General features: G+C 45.1%; 1 protein-coding gene across 5 annotated transcripts in view; it reads right to left on the bottom strand.

Annotated features, from left to right (window-relative positions):
• SYN3 (synapsin III) overlaps positions 1 to 20,106 on the bottom strand; it is a 202,713-nt gene that overhangs the window by 134,396 nt on the left and 48,211 nt on the right. For all 5 annotated transcript variants that reach the window (XR_012586209.1, XR_012586210.1, XR_012586212.1 and 2 more), the window contains 2 exons: positions 7,676 to 7,832; positions 1,281 to 1,370 (listed from right to left, as the gene is read on the bottom strand). Coding sequence is in view for 2 of the 5 variants with exons in the window: in XM_074580510.1 (XP_074436611.1) it covers positions 1,281 to 1,370; positions 7,676 to 7,832 (247 nt within the window). In the remaining 3 variants the exon portion in view is untranslated. The remainder of the gene's footprint in view (positions 1 to 1,280; positions 1,371 to 7,675; positions 7,833 to 20,106) is intronic.

Genomic DNA, 20,106 nt, shown 5'->3' with positions numbered 1-20,106 from the left:
TAAACGATAATACAGCTCTTACCCCTGCATTACTTGAGTGCTTCACAGCACTCGTGACTGTACTTACCTTCATGGTGTCCCTGTGAAGTATGGAAGTGCTGTTGTCCACACAGCACAGGCGGAGAACAGAGTATTGGAACAGAGAGGTGAAGGACCGGCATTTCAAGGTATTCAGGAACCTAGCGAGCGCCGGTGGGTTTATTCACAAGAATCTAAATGAGACTTCCTTCTGAATTTTGAAGCTCCCACTAGGTGCCCATATCCACCACCTACACCGCATTACGCGTTGTGGTTGGCCCACAGTGTTGGAACAAGTGTGTGAGAAAAGAGGGGTTGGAATGTTTTTGAGCCCCAGTTTGACATCTCAACACCCCTAATCTTCGGGCTGCCAATGCTGCTCGAGTTCACCATCAAGCACGGGAAATAAGCTCAGCCAGCCACTGGCTTACATGGGTGGGGGGGGTGGGGGTGTGTGTCATGCTTCACACGGGGTCTCATCAAAGCCTCATCCAGGTAAGAAGAGCCACTAATTCATGGGTGCAAGTTGGGAGCAAAAAATCGTGAAGGACTAGTCATCCTTTTAACCCAGGGAAAACAAGAGACACGAATAGTTTTAAACAAAGCCACTCACTTCGCCATGTTCTCTGGGATTAAAGGCACCTACGCAGAACTCTTTGGAAGGTGCCCTGAGAGTTTGGTAGAGTGCCCAGTAGCCTCACAGGGCACCGAGTGTTCGGTTGTTGACAGGAAGACTAGACCCCAGCACCACTGTTCAAAGGAAACACTACAAGCTGAAACAAAACCCTTTTTCAAGAGCTACAATTTACTTTGAGGACCCAGTCAGGCTGATAAATGTTTCATGGATGGCAACCACGTGACAGACCAAGCAAACTGACACTGTGAAACAAACATTTCCTTATGGCCCACGTACCAAATCATCAATGTATTTTAAATAATTCCAGGAGGGGGAAAATCCCACGTTGGCTGAATAAAGCGATACTTTGCTCTAAGGGATGAGCTTTTGCAGACTAGATTTTACAATGCATTTTTGCTTTGGTTTTGAGCTGTTCTCATTGTTCACTTTTTCAGGGTCCATATGTGACCTGGGGGAGGGCTGGTTCCCGAGCAGTGCTTTTTGCACATTGCTTTTTAGCTAGTAATTCTCTGGAAGTAAGATTGAGACTCTTCACAGCATTCCCACCACCATCTCTTGTGCCCAACTCCCATTTGTTGCTTCTCCCCCATCCATGCTGGCATCAGAAGAAAGTGAAGGTACTCACCATCTGCTTATGGCTTGGGAAGAACGTTTGCTCCACAAGGGGGAACTTCTCAGGACCCAGCGAGTTGAAGATTTTAATGAGCTGAGAGAACTTGGGGGGAAGGAGGGGGAACAAAAAACAGACACAGTGAATGTCAGTGGTTTATTGTGAAACGGGTAAGTGTTTGCAAAATGTTCTTATACTGGTGAAGGAGGTGAGAGAAACATGTCATGCCTTTCCCACCTTGCTTTCTTGACCTGAGAGCACCAAAAAATACGAAGGAGCTGTATTTACCCAGGGCCATGCCAGCCTGTGTACACAAACCTTGGACTAAGACAGTGAAGAAGGGGTGCAAGAGTCAGAAGGGGATCAGTTGGGTTTAGTTACAGCTCTGCTATGAACAAGCTTTCCTACCAAATGTGGCTGGGGAGAGGGTGCAGTTCCCTTCTTGGTAGAGAAAAGGGCTCAGAGCAGTGACCAGGCAGGAAGTCAGTGCCACCACTCCAGAGCAGAGACAAAATAAATCAAAGCTCTCCTTTGTATCTCTGCCCCACAGCCAAATCAAAGCAAGGCACATTTACCCACTGTGCTGAAGGGAAGGAGGGTTGGTAAGGGACAGAGATGACTAGAGGGAATTGCCAGCGCTACCCGGTTTGAGCATTAGACCAAGGAAGCATAAGCCCATCATCAATCATAACTGACATTTATGATGAACCAAAGGTCTCCCAACAGCCCCCCATGCATGGCAGGAGAAAAGGGAGATCACCCGCTACCCCTGTCCCATCTACCAGTGAGGTCTGAGGCAGGCGCCAGTCTGTGAGGACAGTATCTAGAGAAAGCAGTGCGTAACATCAATGGGGAAAGCAACAGTTCTGGTATTTCATGTACGAGAGCAAACATTTGCCATTGTCCCCACCTGTCAGCATGAACTTCACCATTATCACCACTACCGTCACTCTTATAAACGTTATTATTCAGGGTCGTGCCCAGCCAGACACAAAGCTCCCCATGGTAGGACTGAGCTTTGATTTCTGCTCAGGTTCCAAAACCCCAACAGAAGCGCAGCACAGCAAACTCCTGCTCCGCTTCGGCTATCTGTGAAGCGAGTAGACTATTCTGTATGTTGTCTGCAGCCTCCCTCTTCAATCTATCATTGATCAGCTGGAGAAAACCCCAAAACTGTAAAAGAGGAGTTAATAACCATGACAGAAAATGTTGTTGAAGCAGGGTTGATAAACCCAAGAGAATAAGAGGTGATATAGGACTAGAGGAAATGGCCTCAAGTTGTGCCAGGGGAGGTTTAGACTGGATATTAGGAAAAATTTTTACACTGAAAGGGTTATTAAGCATTGGAACGGGCTGCCCAGGGAAGTGCTTGAGGCAACATCTCTGGAGATACTTAAAAGATGGGTAGACATAGTGATTAGATATACGGTTTAGTGATGCCTTTTGTCAAAGTTAGGTTTGATAGTTGGATTTGATGACCTGAAAGGTCCCTTCCAACCTAGGCAATTCTATGATTCTATGAAACCTTCCAGATCTCAGGAGCAACTTAGATTCTTTACAATCATGCATCTAGCCATCCTGCTTTCTCTCTGAAGAGGAACAACCCCGTTACCACAGACAATGCTGAACTGGCCGTGCTTGGTGAAGTGGTTAGACTGGCAGCCGTGCAGAAGGGGGAGTAAAGCTGAATAAAGGTAGCTTGGTTATTTCCATGAATGTTAAGAGAATGCAATGATTTAGGATTGCTCCACGGGTAAAAATTTTGGTTCCTGCCGAGCTGGTAGATATGACTGAATTCCCCATTGATGTCCTATTTGCAAAGTAATTTAGAAACTGAATTTAGTTTCCAAGACCCCTAGATTTTAGTAAAATCAGGTTAAATTAATTAAGGCCTCCAATCTGGGCCATGTCTCACTGTAAATCCTTTACACAAGTTCCTCCAAGTTCCCCATCAAAGCTCAGGATGCATTCATCTTGAAGGAGACCTTTGTGTCACCGGCGGGAGGTAACACACAGATTAAGGGAAGGAAACAGACATCTAGGGAACAAGGGAAGGAAAAGAAAGTCCTCTTTCTTCCCAATAGCATCAGCTGCCTAATCTTACATGCTCTGAGCACTTCTGAGAATGGCTGAAGCCAGTGAATGTGCCAAATTGCAACCCCAAGGTTACATTGCAGATAAAGGCAGAGCTACTGAGAACATTTTCTGCTGAGTAGCTATGTTAGGGCTCCTGTCCTGGTTACCGGGCTAGTCTAAGCAAAAGGATTTCTGTACAAGAAGTTGAAACTTCACTTGGTGGTGGAAAAGAAATATCCCATTGTGAGCTAAAGGGTGGTATGGGTGTAGAAAATATGCAGCCAGTGTGCAAAAAAATTAGGCTGCAAGGTGTGTGCCAGACCCAGGCCACATGCTGAAAGGGCAGCTGCCAGCAGATTTGCAGACAAATGCGAAGAATCCTTTTCCTAATCTTGTAGGTCAAAATGTGGCATTTACGAGAAACTGAAAAACATCAAGAGGTGGCATATCCCATCACTAACACCACCACACCCCCTCACATGCATCAGCAGATAAAACCCCCGTGTAGAATAATTATTATTGGCAAGGAGGGTATTGATGTTGGGGAAGGAGGACAGCTTGCTTCTCTTAACTACTTGCACTAGCCCTGCACATCCTAGAGAAGAAAAATAAAGCCCTGTTTTGACTAGCAAAGCGAGCAAAAAGTTAAACAGAATGAGAGAGAGACAGGGAGAGGAGGAAGAACACCCCGGCTGAGAGCAGCACACGCTCCTCACTGCGTGTGTGTGCAGCCCTGGCAAACCACGGACGCTGTGACGTTGAGGTGGCATACGTTTATCCTAGGAAAACAGCTCAAACAAAATAACTCGAACAACTGTGCAGCTGAGAGACAGGGTCCTGACTTGTTCCTTGGGCTTCCTTTTGAAGAAGCACACAGCTCTTGGCTGTTGCTGAAGCAGCAAGTGTTTCAGATGGACAGCTGAGAGGCTTGACCACCTGGGAGCCTCCTCAATGGGCCAAGCCTGCAAAAATGTTTGACTTTGGTATTGACCCTCATGGGACAATTCCCTTCTTTTTTTTTTTTTTTATTTTTTGCCAATTGTTAGGGACAGGATGTTGGCAAAGAGACACCCATGTTACATGGTGCAGCAGGCTCCTAGGTACCTGATAGCTGGGCTCAAGCAGCACCTCCCCGTGCGTTTGAGATGGGTAGGAATGTTACTGTCAGCAGCTCAGCTAGGTATAACTGCCCCTTCCACATTTTGGTATCAGTTCTTATTTTCTGTGGTTCCACTGGTTTTAGTGAGATTGCACCCAGACCACAGAGCAAGACACGGGGCAAGGCCATGTGGCACAGACTGGTTTTAAGGAACCAGGAACAGGTACGCAAGTGAAATGCCTTGCCTGGCCGGTTGGACATCAGAGTTACATGGCAGGGGGGGTTGAAACTAGATGATCTTTAAGGGCCCTTCCAACCCGAACCGTTCTATGATTCTATGATTCTACTTGCAGTGAGTCTTTACAGAGAAATTAAAAGACCCATTCAGAGGAATCTCAAGGTCTTTTGCACGTTTTGAAAGCGCCTAGGTCGGCGGGGAGCCTATATCCCGTGACAGTCAATAACAGTTTGGCTGGGAGTCTCTTGGACCCTGTAGGTGACTGACCTCAAGGCTTCATGTTTCCTGCAGTCTCAAAGATGCAAAAGTTGCCCTGCAATTACGGACATTAACTGCATGGAATAGGAGGATTGCTCTGAGCATTGTTCCCACTCTATTTTGTATTGTAACTTTTCTAACACAAAAATTATTATCAGTGGTTGAAGCATTGTGTTTAGTGCGCTTGTAGCGTTATTTCTCAATAATTCTGGGATCATCTCAAAACTCAGCTTTCTCAGATGTTTCTCTGCGTGTGGGATCCCCCTGAATACTCTGATTTTCTTTCAGAGACGCCTATTTCAAACTGTGCCTGTGTTTAATGCAAATTTTAACCTTAAGAAGAAATTTGTGTATTGCAGCACTGGAAACCTTGCAAATGTCATTAAAAAATGGGGCTGCATGTTTGAGTAAATTCAAGCCCAGACTCAGCTGATTGTAATTAGAGTTGCTGAGAAAAAAACATTGTTGTAAATTGCCAAGAAAAAACAGTCTTACTTCCATCCCCCTCCGCAAAATCATAAACATTTCTATGAAATGGAGCCATTTTTGGAAAAAATAAAAAGGGAGAGTGAAAAGCACATTTCCCAGGGGTATTTAATTTCATTTCTTCATGTATCTCAACTTTTTTTTAGGTCCAAAAAGTTTCCAGTAATCTTTGTCGAGCAGCTCTCTTATTTCAAGATGCCTGTTTTGCAACCGGAGTGGAACGTGCACCAGTCTGTCCCTATCTCTCATTTCCCAGCTATCACAAAATCAAAATTTCCCGATTCTGCTGCCAGCGAAGCTTTCTGCCCTCAGACGCCCCACCACAATCTCTACCTGAGCTTCCACCTGATAAAATTTCAGTGGGGCCAAATACCAGCTCAGATCCCACCTGAGCTCTTCGGTTGCTTAGTGAGTTACAGTCATTGGTTTGGGGGGGGGGGGGGGGGGTGATGCGTGTTGGGGGGGCAGTGGGGAAAGGAGGCATTCTGCAAACCTGTTTCAAGTGTTTACAAGTGGTTTCCTTGACTCCTCTGGGAAGGTTGTCTGAGCCAGCTGTATTCCCCGTGAGGAAAGCATGGCACAACCGGACCCAGAATAGCTAGAGCCAAGTTACTGGCAGAGCCAATTTCTCCCACACTGCCTTGCCAGCCTCGCTTTTTCTTTTTTTTTTTTCTTTTTTTTTTTTCAATGTGCTGAGTTTGTTTGTTTTCTTGTCTTTTAGGTTCCTAAAAATAGGCCTGTCGCATCTTGAGGCCCCGGCACACCATCAGAAATGTAATTACAAAGCGTGAGTTGAAAAATGTCAACTAGCCCCTGACTGACTCAACCCCCAGATCGGATGGGATGGACCACACGACTGTCTTCCTCAGCAAAAGCCAGTGTAAACGCAGAGGCTTTTTGTCTGGTCACCAGGGTCAACGCGCTCATGTTGGAAACAATGCAAAGGTGTTGTACTGAGCTTGGTGTTGATCCCTCTCTTCCTCCCCTTTCCGTTCCCGGCAACCCTCATCATTCAAAGGGGGACTGAAGCCAAATGTGCATTTACAGTGATGGAAAAGTGAGATGTTTTTTCCTTTACGTTAATGGAAAAGTGAGATTTTTCTCACTACTCTCATTACTGCACTGCAACATTTTTGAAAAAGACAGGACCTTGCTTTGGTCACAGCAAACCCCCCCAAATGTCATAAAAGAGTGAAAACTGAGAAGACTATGTCTATTCCACTGGTACCTTTTTGGTAAGAAATGAGTTAAATCCAACACTGCACAGTCATAGAAATAAAAGTCTGGGTCATTACAGACATCAGCTAAGACAAGCCAACGATAATATTTTTTATGGTTTTCTGAGATTTTTGGGTGAACTTGACAAAATTTAAAGAACAGGTGAAGGGAGCTCCCAGTGCAAAACACCAAAACACTGTCCTGTTCTCCCCAAGAGCTGACTCAGCCCGAAGTGTTTCTGAGGTGCAATCTTTCAGGTTCAATGAACCAACACCTCATGATAATCTTGTATTTCCTTCTGAAACAGCTGAAAAACTCTACATGCTTTCCACTTTCCTTCTGCCTGTTTCCCAGGTCTTTGTCATTCTGTGTTCCTCCTTTCCTAGACCTAGCTGTTGAAGAAATCATCTCTCTACCTTTCCCGCCTTTCTTTTCAGCTAATGTCCTCACAACAAAGCACTACCCAGAAAAAGTAGGAAAAGAAGACAAGAGAGGATAAGTGCAGATTGCACTTTGGCAAGGAATGTGTAATCTTAGTCTTAGGCTGGGCCACCTGGATACCACAAGTGTGCATCTAATAAAAGACGCTAAAAATACTGTAGTTTCGATACCTTCTAAAGCAGCAAATGTTGATTTTTCTTTTAAGGTAGTTTTGCCATTTTTTGGTCAGGTCAGAGATTGATCTGATATTATTAATCTATTGCCATTAACCTACTCTGCCTTAAAAGAAATCTAAGTGTTACTGTACTGTTAGCTGTTTGTGAGACATTAGTGTCTGGGACAGGTGAAACGTCTTACTCTGGGTGAGGAAACAACACCTTGATATCACTAGAGGCTGATAAGGAGCAGTGCTGGTAGTTTTTTTTTTTTCCCCAAAAAATTCCCGGCTGAATTCCTAAGGTTGTTTAGATGGTGGTTTTAACCTAAAGAGACGAATTCCTATGAAACAGACTGGAAGCTGAGTTTGGTGCTTTATTGGTACCATGTATCTATTTCGCAGTGTTGGCATGCACTGGGAGCTGGATCGTCACTTACCACCCAGGGCTTGCTGCAGAAGTTGTAGATGGAGTAGAGGGAGTTGACCGTGTGGATGCCACCATACTGGAGGCCAATGATGAGGCTGCGGAAGTCCTCTCCCAGGGCCATGCTGTAGGCGTGCTGCCGGATCAGGACAAAGTCAGGCTTGAAGGACCTGGAAGAGATGAGAGGAGTGACGTTTCACTTTCAAACACCCAGCAACACTTCTAGCCTCCCGCTGTTTCTTCTCCGTCCTTCCCCTTTTCATTAATGCATATTGCTCTTCTTTGTGCCTCTCGTCATAGGTTGCTTGCGTTAGAAGGTAGCAAACCAAACACAAAACTCTAGTCATTAAAAAAAGGGAAAATCCAACATAGCTGCAAGTGTGAGAGCGTAGAAACAGGCCAAAGAGATTTGCTGCAGTTTCCATGTCACTCAGGCATGCACAGGAACAAGCCACGAGCGGAGCCAAGGGTCATAAATTCACTGGTGGGGGGATTCTCTTTTCTTTCTGAAAGCTTGGCCATATTTGGCAAGCTCCTTGCAATGTGCGACGCAGATGAGGGAGCAAGTTTGTTTCCTGATGATTGAACTCGATATTGAATCAATGCCCAGTGGGTGGGAAGATCAGGAGGGATTTCAAAAAGCCATTGTACACATCCATACATTGACATACATTCCCCCTTTAATCAGCTCACTACATACGCAGCACATCCCAGGCTCCTATGGCTATGAGTCAACAAGTAAAGGGCAGGCATGGTAATGTAATTAATCAAATGAGCAGAGCCCCTCATCCAGTGCTGTGACTCATGGCATGGGCTTCCAGAATATTATTTAGCAAGACTGAAGCCGGGACTCCTATGGTTCAACAGCAGCAGCTCTCAGCAAAGGCACAGAAAAGTGAGGCCTTTTCTAGGTAAGCCAACAGGCGACAGATTATCTTTCAAACAGCCAGATCCCATTCCTTGCTGACGCTGTGCCTTTGGAGCCATTCAGAAATCTCTGGAAACAGCAGCAGCTGGAAAGAAACTGTTCCCAAAATGGAGCTCAGCAGTTCATTCTCGAAGGCATGGAAGGGGCTTTTCCACTGAAATAGGGGATTATTTTATACTTTAACAGAGGTTGCATCAAGGACATTGGAAAAATTTCCATGCTGTATTAAAGTTTTTCAGAGAAATGATCTCTGTAACCAGGTCCCATTACCTCACTACCCTCGAACATTTTCCTTGCTAAGAGACTATAATTTCTATCCTTTGGATGTATGAGCTGGAAATACTTTGGGTTTATAGCCCCTATTTATATTTCCATCATTCTGGCAGGGAAATCCGAGATGGTGACTCTGGGCCAGACTGTGGCAACAAACACTGTATACAAAACCCAGCGCAGCTTTGTTGTTTCAAAGCTGTTCATTTTGTTTGTCGGCCTTGGGCTTTTGTTATTGCCCGAGACATGGCGAGGAGCATGCTCTGCTTTTGTGATGCAAGAGGCTGAGCTTTGGAAATGTTGTGATTCCCTCCCATGGAGTATTTTTAAACCCAGGCATGTTCCTTAATGTACTTGGCACCAAAGGTGGTGCTTTCCTCCAGCAGCGAGAAGCATAATGAGCATCAGGAGGGCTGCGCTATCGCTCTGCAGCTGATTTATGGACCTCCCTGGTGTCAGTGGGGGTGAGGCAAGCGGTGGCCTCCTGCTGAGAAACAGCAAGCGAATACAAATCTTGGAAACCCTGAGCTGCTCCATTCGGCTGGACTTGCCATGTAGAAAGTACCTCAGAGGCAGGCAGAGGTCCTCAGGAAGGATTCGTCAGGACCAGAACTCGATATCTGCACTAAGTTACTAAACTGTTGTGGTGCTTGGAGGCGCAGGAGCTTCAGGTGTGTCCCTCCTTCATTCAGCTTTCTGAGTGTATGAAGAAGAAAATGGTCCCTTTATGGCTCAAGTCTTTCCCCAGACTTGATTTAGGGAACAGCACTTAGTGGGGCTGCCTGGTAATGGTTCAGACCATTGCTCTGGTCTCCCCAGAGGAAATAGCAGTATTTGCCTGGCATCCCGGGGTGGGGACATGGCGCTGTGGTGGGGATGAAGCATGCAAACGAGCACGGCCAGCCGGGGAGGGGACCAGGGGGGCACACGCAGTGGCTGGGAAACTGCCTTCAGTGGATTTATTTCTGCCAGCCAAAAGTTCAGAAAAAAAGCTCTTGTCTTTTCAGATCCTGGCAAAGGAAGAGTTTTTCAACTTAGAAGATGGACGCGAGAATACAGAATTAATGTAGAAAAGCCTATTCTCAAACTCTGCATCGTGTAGGAAGGCAGGGCACTCTCTCATGCAGCAGATGAGGAGTGAATCTCTAAAGCGACGATGGACACTGAATCCCTGTTTTGAGCGGCAGGACAATGAGGATGTTCCCATGGATACTGAGAACAAGGCAGAGGAGTGCAGGGCCTGGGACTAGCTACGAATAAACATCAGTTGGAGAGCCCTGGAGGCTGCAAGATGTCCGTAAAGCAGAAACAGAGACCAGTGGCAAAATGTGAGGCCAGGGGCTAGAAAGGACAGCAGGCAATAAAAGGGAAATGAATAGTCATGGGAGGAGTGGTGGTGTGAAAACTGAATGACTGGGGGTACCATTAGTCTGGAGAGAAGAGAACTTAATTGCTTCACATGAGGATTCTTGCTTTTTTAGTAGAAGATCACTTTTGCAAGATACTGCTCATTCTCAGAGCGTAAAGCTTAAGCTAACGTAGCAATCCTTGCATTTGGAATAACTAGTAGCATAACTGTTTTCTTTGCTTGTTCAGCCCAACCCAAGAGCATCTCCCATGACAGAAAGCTGATATCCTTGGCAGGCAGACAGGTTAGGCAGAAGTCCCACATTTGAAACACCGTTGCCAAAACCTTTGGGTGAGCCAAACTCAGTAGCACCTACTGTGCTGAGGTCCTTAGCATCCGAGTTCAGCAGGACTAGGAGACCCGTGGCCGGAGCACATGCCTTTCCTCTCCACTAGATCTGTCCAGCCAGCGTTTAGATGACCATGAGCAGTCTGGAATAAAACTGTACCTAGACCGTGCTAAAGAGAGGTCATGGGAATGAGTCACAGAAAGAATACAGGACAGCCCATTCAAACATCTGATGGACTGGGAGATGGGATAGGTAAATGGAACTAAAAGTAAACCACAGATTTAAAACATGTTGCTAATAAGCTATGCTCTGCATGTTTGTGCGGTGCCCTTCCTGGGCTGCACGGCAGACACCTACCTGAAGTCGTGAATCTTCCTTAGCGTGATAGCCAGATGGAGGAAGCTTCCAGGAGAAAGCTGGAGCCCCATCTTTGGCCACAACCCTTTTACAGAAGCCCTTTCTCAGACATCAAGAGCTCAGCTCTCATTTAGAGTTTGGCTCCTAGCACCGCCTGGCAAAATATAAAATGCATGTAACACATTCCCAGAGTGGCGTAGAGATACAAGAATCCTTTGTTTAAAAAAGAAATAATCCAGGAGACTGGAAAAATTTTCAGATTGAAATAGCTGGTGAGATTTCATTTTCCTGTGGAATGGAAAGGTGCTTTCCTTTCAGCTTGTGTGGCCACAGTGAATGGCTTCTGCCACACATGGCACAAGCCTTTCAGTGCTCCAAGTGGTGCACGACTGAACTGGCCACCCTGAGAGTGAAGCAGCCACCCACAGGTCCCTGTGACTTTTCTCCCTCTGCAGTAGTTGCCTCCTTGTCCCAGATGCTAGCTAAGGCACACGGCAGCCACTCAGCCTACCTCTCCTATTGGCAATGGAGGTTGGCCAGCGATTACCAGAGTCAATCACCTCTGGGTGATGACGAGTGTCTGGCTGGGAAGCTGCTAGTCCTGCCAGTCCTGAGCCTGGACTCTGATACTGTGGTGCAGGATGCTTATTTCCATTTAACTAACTCTTTTTCAACTTGTTCCAATGCATTTTAGCAGTCTCTTTCTTTCTTAGTGGTAAAGCTATACTTTAGAGACAAACATGAGTATAAAGCCTGGATACAAAACACCTAATAGGAAGACATTTGACCGCAGAATATGATTTCTTAGGTTGGTTCCATCTACCCTTAAATCTGTGACAGCGTTAGCTATCTTGGAAATAGTTTTGTCAGAAGTGAGGGAATATAAAACAATTTAAGAGATTCCTGATGTTAAATATGGAAGTTAAACATCTCAGGACCAGCAGTAGCTGTTCTGGTGACCATATGTCTAACTTCTCTAATTATGAGAATAGGATCAGCTCTAAACAAGATCATCAATAACATTTCTCTGCAGAAAGCGAGTCCCCAGCCTGCCGTAGGGTAGAGAAGATGATGACAGCAAATCCTGCTGGGAGGTTTCATGCCTTAAAGAGATTTCCTATTTCTTACTTCTGCATATAGCCATAACTCTGGCTTGGTTGCTGGTCCTTCAGCTTTTCTCACTGAAGCACGAAGAGCTTCACGGGAATGAAGAAAGAACACTCAAGAATAGACTATGTTGTCAGAATACCATGGCAGTTTAGAAAGCTTTTTGCTGTGGGAGAAGGACGGGCTCTCCTGCTGTCTTTCTTAGAGTGCCAGTCTTACAAGACACTTCATCTTTCATGTCAATAGGAAAAGATCTTTCCTGGACACTGAAGACAGACATCCTTGCTTCAGGTTCTGTCTACCCTCCATTATTCAAGGAGGCCTTATTTGGTTTTCTGACAGTTCTCAGTGATAACATATTTTGACTAAGTTCTCTTCCAAAGCCTTTCCTATCTGCTTGGCATGACACAGAGAGGAAGAAAAGTGCATAATTAAGCAATATGATACATCAAGCTTTGCATTACTGCCAATTAATGGAGCCTTCAGGCAAGCTTCTGAGGCACAAGTCCAAACCATAAGTGGCTGCAACTACCTGAGAAGTGCAATAATCCCTCCAACTATGCAGTGCCTCAGGTGTCTGAGAGATAATAGAAAATGGCATTTACAAATAGGAACAAGTTTGTTTTGTGCTTTACTTGGGTGTTAATAGTATTGTTACTACATAACTGAAAAGTAATAGGAAATCTATGACGTTTTCACCTATTACGATGTTAGATTTAATGTTATGTTGGAAGTCATGGTAAAATAGGAAGTTTGCTAAGAAAAACCCCTCATTTCAGCCAAAAACTCATGTCATATTTTCCATAGAAAGAAGTAAACTCTGCTGAAGTTATTCAAAGAAAGAATGAACGTGATTACTTATATGAATAAGGTAACGCAGATCTGGTTTCACGAAAACAAGAACGTAGCATAGAACAAAGAATGACCTTCCTTTACCAGGCTGGAGGAGAGGAGCAGGGAGTCTTTTGGGTCTCTGTAATAGACTGACTCTGTAAATAGAATGGCTGGGGAAGAAAACCCATGAGGTGTGAGGGAGATCAGTGTAGCAAAAGCAGCAGGAACCAGGAATCATGGTGGCAGTAGGAGTAGTACCGCTATATGCAGACAAGGACACTCTGGAAGATGCCCTGATTTCCTTCTCAGCCACAGACCAATGGTTAACGAGCTATAAAATCGCATGTCACACACTCCCTAAACCATACAGTGGCAGTCTCCTAACCCTGCCTTATATTTTACTTGTAAACTGATCAACCTTGACAAGGAAGAGCATGTGGACCCAGATGATGCCTCAAAGTAGTAACAACCACACCTGCCAACAGCAGTTTGCCTTCAAAATGCTTGTGACCCAAAGCTTTTACAGAAGGTCATCCAAACACTTTCCAACATCACAGAATAAAAAGTCGTAGAGTAATTTAGGTCAGAGGAGATCTTTGGAAATCATCTGGCCCAACACTCTGCTCATTGCAGGGCTAGCTTTAAAGTGACATTAAGTTGATCAGGGACTTGTCCAGTCAAAGTCTGAATATTCCCAAGGATGAAGATCCCTTTGCTTCTCTGGGAACTTCTTCTAGTATTTTTTAATTTTTAAAAAAATTGTATCCAATTAGAATTTCACCTGCTGCACCTCTTATCTGTTTTTTCTTTTCCTTTCACCGCACACCTTCAACAAGAGCCTGGCTTCGTTTTCTCTGCACCCTCCTCTTAGTTGCCTGATGGCAGTAGATGGATCCCCTTCAGCCTCTTCTTAGAGACTGAACAAAGCCACTTCTCAGTCTCTCCTTGGATGTCTTTAGTCCAGTTCAACGAGCTTGGTGGCCTTTCACTCAACGTGTTCCAGTTTGTCAATACCTTTTTTGTACTGGGGAGCTCACAGCTGGACACAGCACTCCAGATGTGAGTAGTATCTCATTAGCTACACATTTGCTAATAGGGCCCAGCGAGCCATAGGGCTTCTTCCCTGCAAGCGCACACAGGATCTCTGGGTCCTTTTATGCAGAACTGTTTTTCTTTCCAGTTGCCTCCCCAGCAGCACTGGGGTTATTCCTCCCTCACCGCAAGACTTTGCAATGGTCTTTATTGAACTCTGTGAGGTTACATTGGCCCATTTCCCCAGTTGATGAAGTCCCTCTGAATGGCAGCTCTACCCTCTGGCATATCTATCACTTCCTGCCCCCCAACTTGTTGGCACCCACAAGCTTGTGGAGGCTGCATTGTCTCCCAGTATCAGGTCATTAATGAAGATCCACCTTGACCAGTATAGTTCAGGTGCAGCTGGACTTGGCCCTTCACTTCTCTGTTTGCCATTCCTTGGAAGAAGCCTTCGTAAAAACCCACGTAGAAAGGAGACGAAGTAAAGCAGGATTGGAAAAAAAAAAAGAAAAAAGCCGATCAAGACTGAAACAATCTACAGCAGTCTTTAATCATTCTTGCGTTCAGTCCAGGATTAACTAATTAATGAGTGCTCTAGGCCCTGGCAGCACATTTCTTATTGGAAAGAATTACTGTAAATGAGAAAAGGGCCAGGGAGTAGTTTAGTCTCTGAGATGCTCCCCACCCTGGTCTGCTCAGAGTGACTTTTGCTTTCTGGCAGCTGCCTGCATGCCAAATGTTTTCCCAATAACTGTCAGCATCCTGCCTGCACGTCGGCTGGGCGCCAGCTGCTGGGGAGGTGAAGGGGGACGTTATTCATCTGGGAGATCAGTAAACCCCAAAGGGAGAAGTAGGCCTCCAAGCAGCTGTTTAGCAGGAGGAGCTGAGATGGAAGCAACTGAGAATAAATACATAAATAAGCACACCCCAACTTCTCTTTTTTTATCTTCTGCTCCAAAAAAAAAAAAAAAGAAGAGGTCAGGGATAGGCAGGTGAAGACAGGGGAGATATTAGTGAAAGATGGTGGTAAATCATCCCCCATGTGGGAATAATTTCTCTTGTTTATAAGTGCTTACTGGAGATATTAAACGCCTTCATGTGGAACTGCGGCTTGTCAGGGTCAACCCTATCTGCCACCTTGTCCCAGCCCATTGTCTCTCCAGGGTATTTCGGTAAGGGAAGTGGTCATTTGGCATGTTGGTGTTTTGCCTAAAGTGCACTTTCAAAAGCTTACATGATGTTACACACACTTCTCCCTTACATTTACAGATTGCCATGCCATCAATACAAAAATATTGCCCAAATGTTGCTCAGTGTTAAATATATAGCACATATTGTACTATATCATGTGGCACATTCTGTGAATCTTGGGAGAACATGTTTTTCCATCTGGCTTCTAGAAACCTAAACTCTCCCAATCAGTTTCTCCCATTTTTTTCTCCCATCTGCACCTTTGCAGAAATTTTCAGAATTTTGGTTTGAGAGCAACAGAAAAATAGAAAAAGACATTTGAAAAAAGACCCCAATTAGATCAAGAGTTAAATTAAAAAAGACAGGGACTAGACAGAGCCTAGCGTTCCTCTTTGACACAAGCTTCCTGCAAGACAAGAAGCTGGGAAGTGACCTACTGCCTGCCAATATGTCCTACATCAGTGTCCAGGGACAGTAGCTGCTCCCGTGACCTCCCTGGATATTATCCCTGTAGAAGAACTGCAAGAAACCACCAGCTCTTGTGAATGAATAGTCCTCAAGAGACAAGAAAATATTCATCTTCTAGCAATGTGCAGCTACTGTGCGGTGACAAAGCATGGCCTCTGTAGGTTAGAAAGCCCACGTGCCTCTTTCAGGAAGCAGCTTGTCAATGGCCCCGTGGGGTGGGTGAACCTACTGGGACAGGAAAGGGTGCAGTGGGCAGAGGACAGTGTCCTCATTGGACTTTAAAGAGCCTTGCATCCTGGAGCAGGCAGACCTTTTTTAGCCAGAATACATGTCTCTTGGGGTCTGCAAGTTCTGAACAGCAGAGAAACACCTGCTGCTGGGCTGGCCAGTTTCTTCCCTGCTCCTCCCATGTAAAAGGATTTGCTTCCTCGTGCTGTGATTGTACTGCAGCTTGTGGTGCGAAAATACCCTTTGGAAAAAAGCACTTTCAGGTCCTTGTCTATTTGGGATGGTGATTCAACAGGCTGTCATCCTGTTATCAGAGCGCTGAGCATAGTAGAAGCACTGAATCAGCTGGAACGAACGGGAAAGTCAATGTTAATTAAAGGAATGAATAGGCTTGTATGGAGGAATCGGAGCATTCACTGACCCCACCACAGCTGCGAGTGATGCGGGCATATCATCCAGGGCGAGCAGGGTGAGACACACACCTTCTTATACAGACCGGCCAAATTCAGGCAAGGCCTGTAGGACTAAACACCACTCCACGGCAGAGATCATTCCCCACAGCAAGGCTTTATCCGTAGCACTCAGCTCCTCTTCACTTTGCTGTCAGTTTTGTCACCCCTCCCCACTTGCCAGGGCCATTGGTCCATGCAGGGTCCTCCCCATTTCAGACCCTGGGCATCTCCTGGTTCATTGGCTGTTGTCCGTACTGTGGTATCACAGTCAGTTTGCATGGCACACTGGTAGTGGTATGGCCACCACTGTGGTAGGTCCCATGCAGACACACAAAAATGCGCTTTCTCCCCTGGATGATCAGCCCCAATGGCAAAAGAGCCAGCTCCACAGGGAGACAGGAGATGAGAGCAGTCTGGTGCATGATTAATTTATATCCTTAAAAGTCTGAAATGCTCCCAAAGACATTAGTATTCCCCATGTAAGAAAGCTGTCCAGATTTTCAACATATCCCTGCCTTATTCCCACATCTACTGGAATTAATAGCTGAAGGCTTGTAAAGCCCAAAAGGCAAACACAGAACTGCATTTAATCTAATGCAGAGGCTGAGATCATAGTTTGGGAGTCTAAGTGTTGTCAGAAGCAGAGACAGCCCAAATTCTCATTTATATTAAGACACTTTTATAATATCCTGAGAGCATAAAAGCACCTCAGAGTGGGTGCAGTGCCAGCACTGACAGCCTCTTTGCACTGTGGAAACATTGGTATGAAGGGCCCTTCAGAGAAATGGAGACAAGTGAAAATGAAAATCCCATTCCTTACATCTAACCCCAGTAGAGGTGACACATCCCAAGAGCTTTCTAAGGTAAATTAGACTCCAGACAGTTCACTCTGTCTGTCTGTGTGTGTGTGTGTAGACCTGTGCAAAAGGAAGTCGTGTGGATGCACAGGAAGGAGGATGAAGAATCCACCCAAGTGTTTTAAAAGCAGGCATCAGCCCACGCTTGTTTTTTCACACTGCTTAGTAGTGCAGCCATCGCACCCAGAAGTGGCTCCATTTCTCTGTTGAAGGGGTTGTTATGCCTAAGTAGGTGAGGGATCCCTTGAGATGAATAAGTGCCACCTCTTCCTTCCCATATTTAACTTTTCACTGGAGAAGCTCTGGTGCCAATTTTACTCAAAGAAATGCTGGGGTAACAAGGACCAAAGTATGGGAGATTCCCCTCCACCAGCCCTGCCTGAGCCCAACGCTGCTCCCTGTGCCCAGCTCATCCCCCTGCACTGTCCCCAGGCAGGACAGGCATCACAGGGCACTGGAATAGGAAAATGCTCGCTAAAGACTGCACGAGATACTCCATGGCGAGCTCTTTTTCGTCTAACTTTGAAGAAAATGTGCTGAATAGGCTGGTGGAGCCCTCACATACCATGGTGGAACTGGCACAGAAAACACTCGGGCAGTTTTTTAGATTTGTTAGATGATAGCCTCTCGCTCCAGTGGCACATTTCACTGAGACTATCAAATCCCTCCTACAGGCGTGCAGAACTTAGTAGCTAAAAAAGAGGAGGTGGAGATCCAGAATTTTGTTACTGTAAAATTAAATTCAGGGAGCCACACTTGTTTTAAAGATCAGGCAAACGAACTAATGCCTGGCTTCAGTTATGTTATTTCCTAACTTGTAGCTACTTGTTTCAAGATACACAGTCTAGTAGTCACGGAGGTCTGTATAGTTCCAGTTCCCTGCTCTCTTTAATTGACCATAATGCTTCTAAAGCTCCTTTTCTTTTTAAAATTTGCTTGAGGCAAGTGGTAAGTGTAGGGCTTCAAGGACTTATTCCTATTAGGGGATTTATATTCCAGGTAAAAGAATGACAATTCTTTCCTGGTGCAGCTCAAATCAGTTAGCACAGGGTCTAAAAGAATGCCTTGACTCCAAGGTGTCGGAAAGGATCAACAGATCAGCAAAGAAAGAGCTTTGATTTAAACGTGCAATAGGATGTCCCCAGTTTAAAGAAAGAACTGGGAGACCTGCTGCAAAATGACAGAACTTAATAGGCTAATAGATTGTTAGATAGTTTATCAGTTAACATAATTTCAAACTGGAGAGAATATCCCAGTGGTTGCTTTATTATCATCATCATCATCATCATCATTTTTTGTTGTTGTTGTTATAAACATTTATTATCTCAGTGATTTAAAATCCACTGGTCTGTAGTATATTGACTGTCTTTTGGCCAAACTGCCACGCTCTGTTGCCTTCACTTTGAAGAGGAGTGTGAGGAAGGCAGGGCTCCTGCAGGGGGGAATCCCAAACATGCCTGTTAGCAAGATGCTGTTGTATTTCCTTCCTATAATGTGTCGGTGGGATTCCAAAGGGCTCTGAGTATTCAAAAACGACGGTGAGTATTCTATCTCACCACCCAGAAACATTCTGACTTGTGACTGAATATTTTGCTCAGTAATTAACAGAGGCCTAATAGGCGATGGAAAAAAGATGTCAGCAGCAGCAGTGTCGGTGCACACGTGTGAATCAAAGGTGGCGTCTCCCTGTGTCTGGGCAGCCCGAGGGGTGTCTGTGACCAGGCAGGACACGGCTGTGGGTGGGATGGGGGGACTTGGAGGGAGCGGGAAAGCAAGCTGCCCCCGTGTGGATGGGCTGAGGGGCCTCCACACAGCTCACTAGCAGTATGCTCCATAATTCACCTTCTAAAGTGAAGAAGGGTTTTTATTTTTGTAACTTCTAAAGCATTAGTAGAAGTAACTGTGGAAGTTGGCCGGCCTGAGCTCTTAAACTGGCTGAGCTGGGCAGGACAGGGGCACATCAGCACAGGCTCTAAACAAATGGCTAGTGTCTCTAAGAACTACAACAAACCATGGACAACACATGCCAGACAAGTACGTCTTGTGTCCTTGCACAAATGCATGTGTCCTTAAACATGCATAGATGAAAACAAAAAAACTGAACCAATGCCATTCTTAAAAACATGCATTTTCATATATAAATATCCACTCAAAAAGCCTAGCTGTGATACCTGCGTATTAACTGTGAGCAGAAACAGGAACACCATGCCCCAGACACTCTTGTGAAATAAATTTTGTCTTCAGTTTCAGTTTAATAGCTCAAGATCTTTCTGCCAGATGTATGAATGGCTTTGGGAGGAAAGGCACGGGAAGGAAAATGAAGATGTGATCAACGTAGGAAATGGTTTTTGGGAAACCTTCCAGCGTCTTGAGCAAGCGAACACAAGAGCGCATTAGCACGGTGCACTCTCTGATGGATGCTCCAGTGGCCGGTTCACGGGACATACGCTTTGTTTCACTGAGAAAGAGACATTTGTCGGATGAGAGAAAGCAAATGGATGTAACAGACTCAGCCTTAAAAGTTTTTAGCAGAGGCTTGTGAAATTGTACTAAAGAATGAATGGAGACTCGTGGACGTACTAAGAGCTGTCAAGACCTGAAATAAATTGATGGACCACAGTCATAGCTAATTGACAGTGACAAGTGTTGCTTTGCAGTTTGGACTGGAAATGACATCTTGAGAAATTAAACTGAGGCAAGCACGCTCAGGGTCACTGTTTTTCAGCTGTTCTAATAATCCCTTTCAAAAATATCACTGCATGCTATATTATGTGTCTCTATTTCTGAACTAGAAGGAAACAGACAAAAGCGTTGATTAAATGTGTGAACAATATTAAACTCAGAGACGCTGTGTACACTAAAAAGGGCAAAAGAATTGCACAGAAAGAAGTAGGGAGGCTAGAAAAATGTTTTGGGAATAGCAATGAGATTTCAACACGAACAAAGAAAAGCTATCGTATCAAAGATGAAATGTAAAGTTAGAAGTTATAATGACAGAAACTCATAAGGATGTAGGCTTG

Source organism: Larus michahellis, chromosome 1, assembly GCF_964199755.1.
Source record: "Larus michahellis chromosome 1, bLarMic1.1, whole genome shotgun sequence".
In the NCBI taxonomy this organism is placed as follows: Eukaryota; Metazoa; Chordata; class Aves; order Charadriiformes; family Laridae; genus Larus; species Larus michahellis.
Note: the sequence above shows the minus strand (reverse complement) of the source record. Positions and strands in the feature narration are given on the sequence as shown.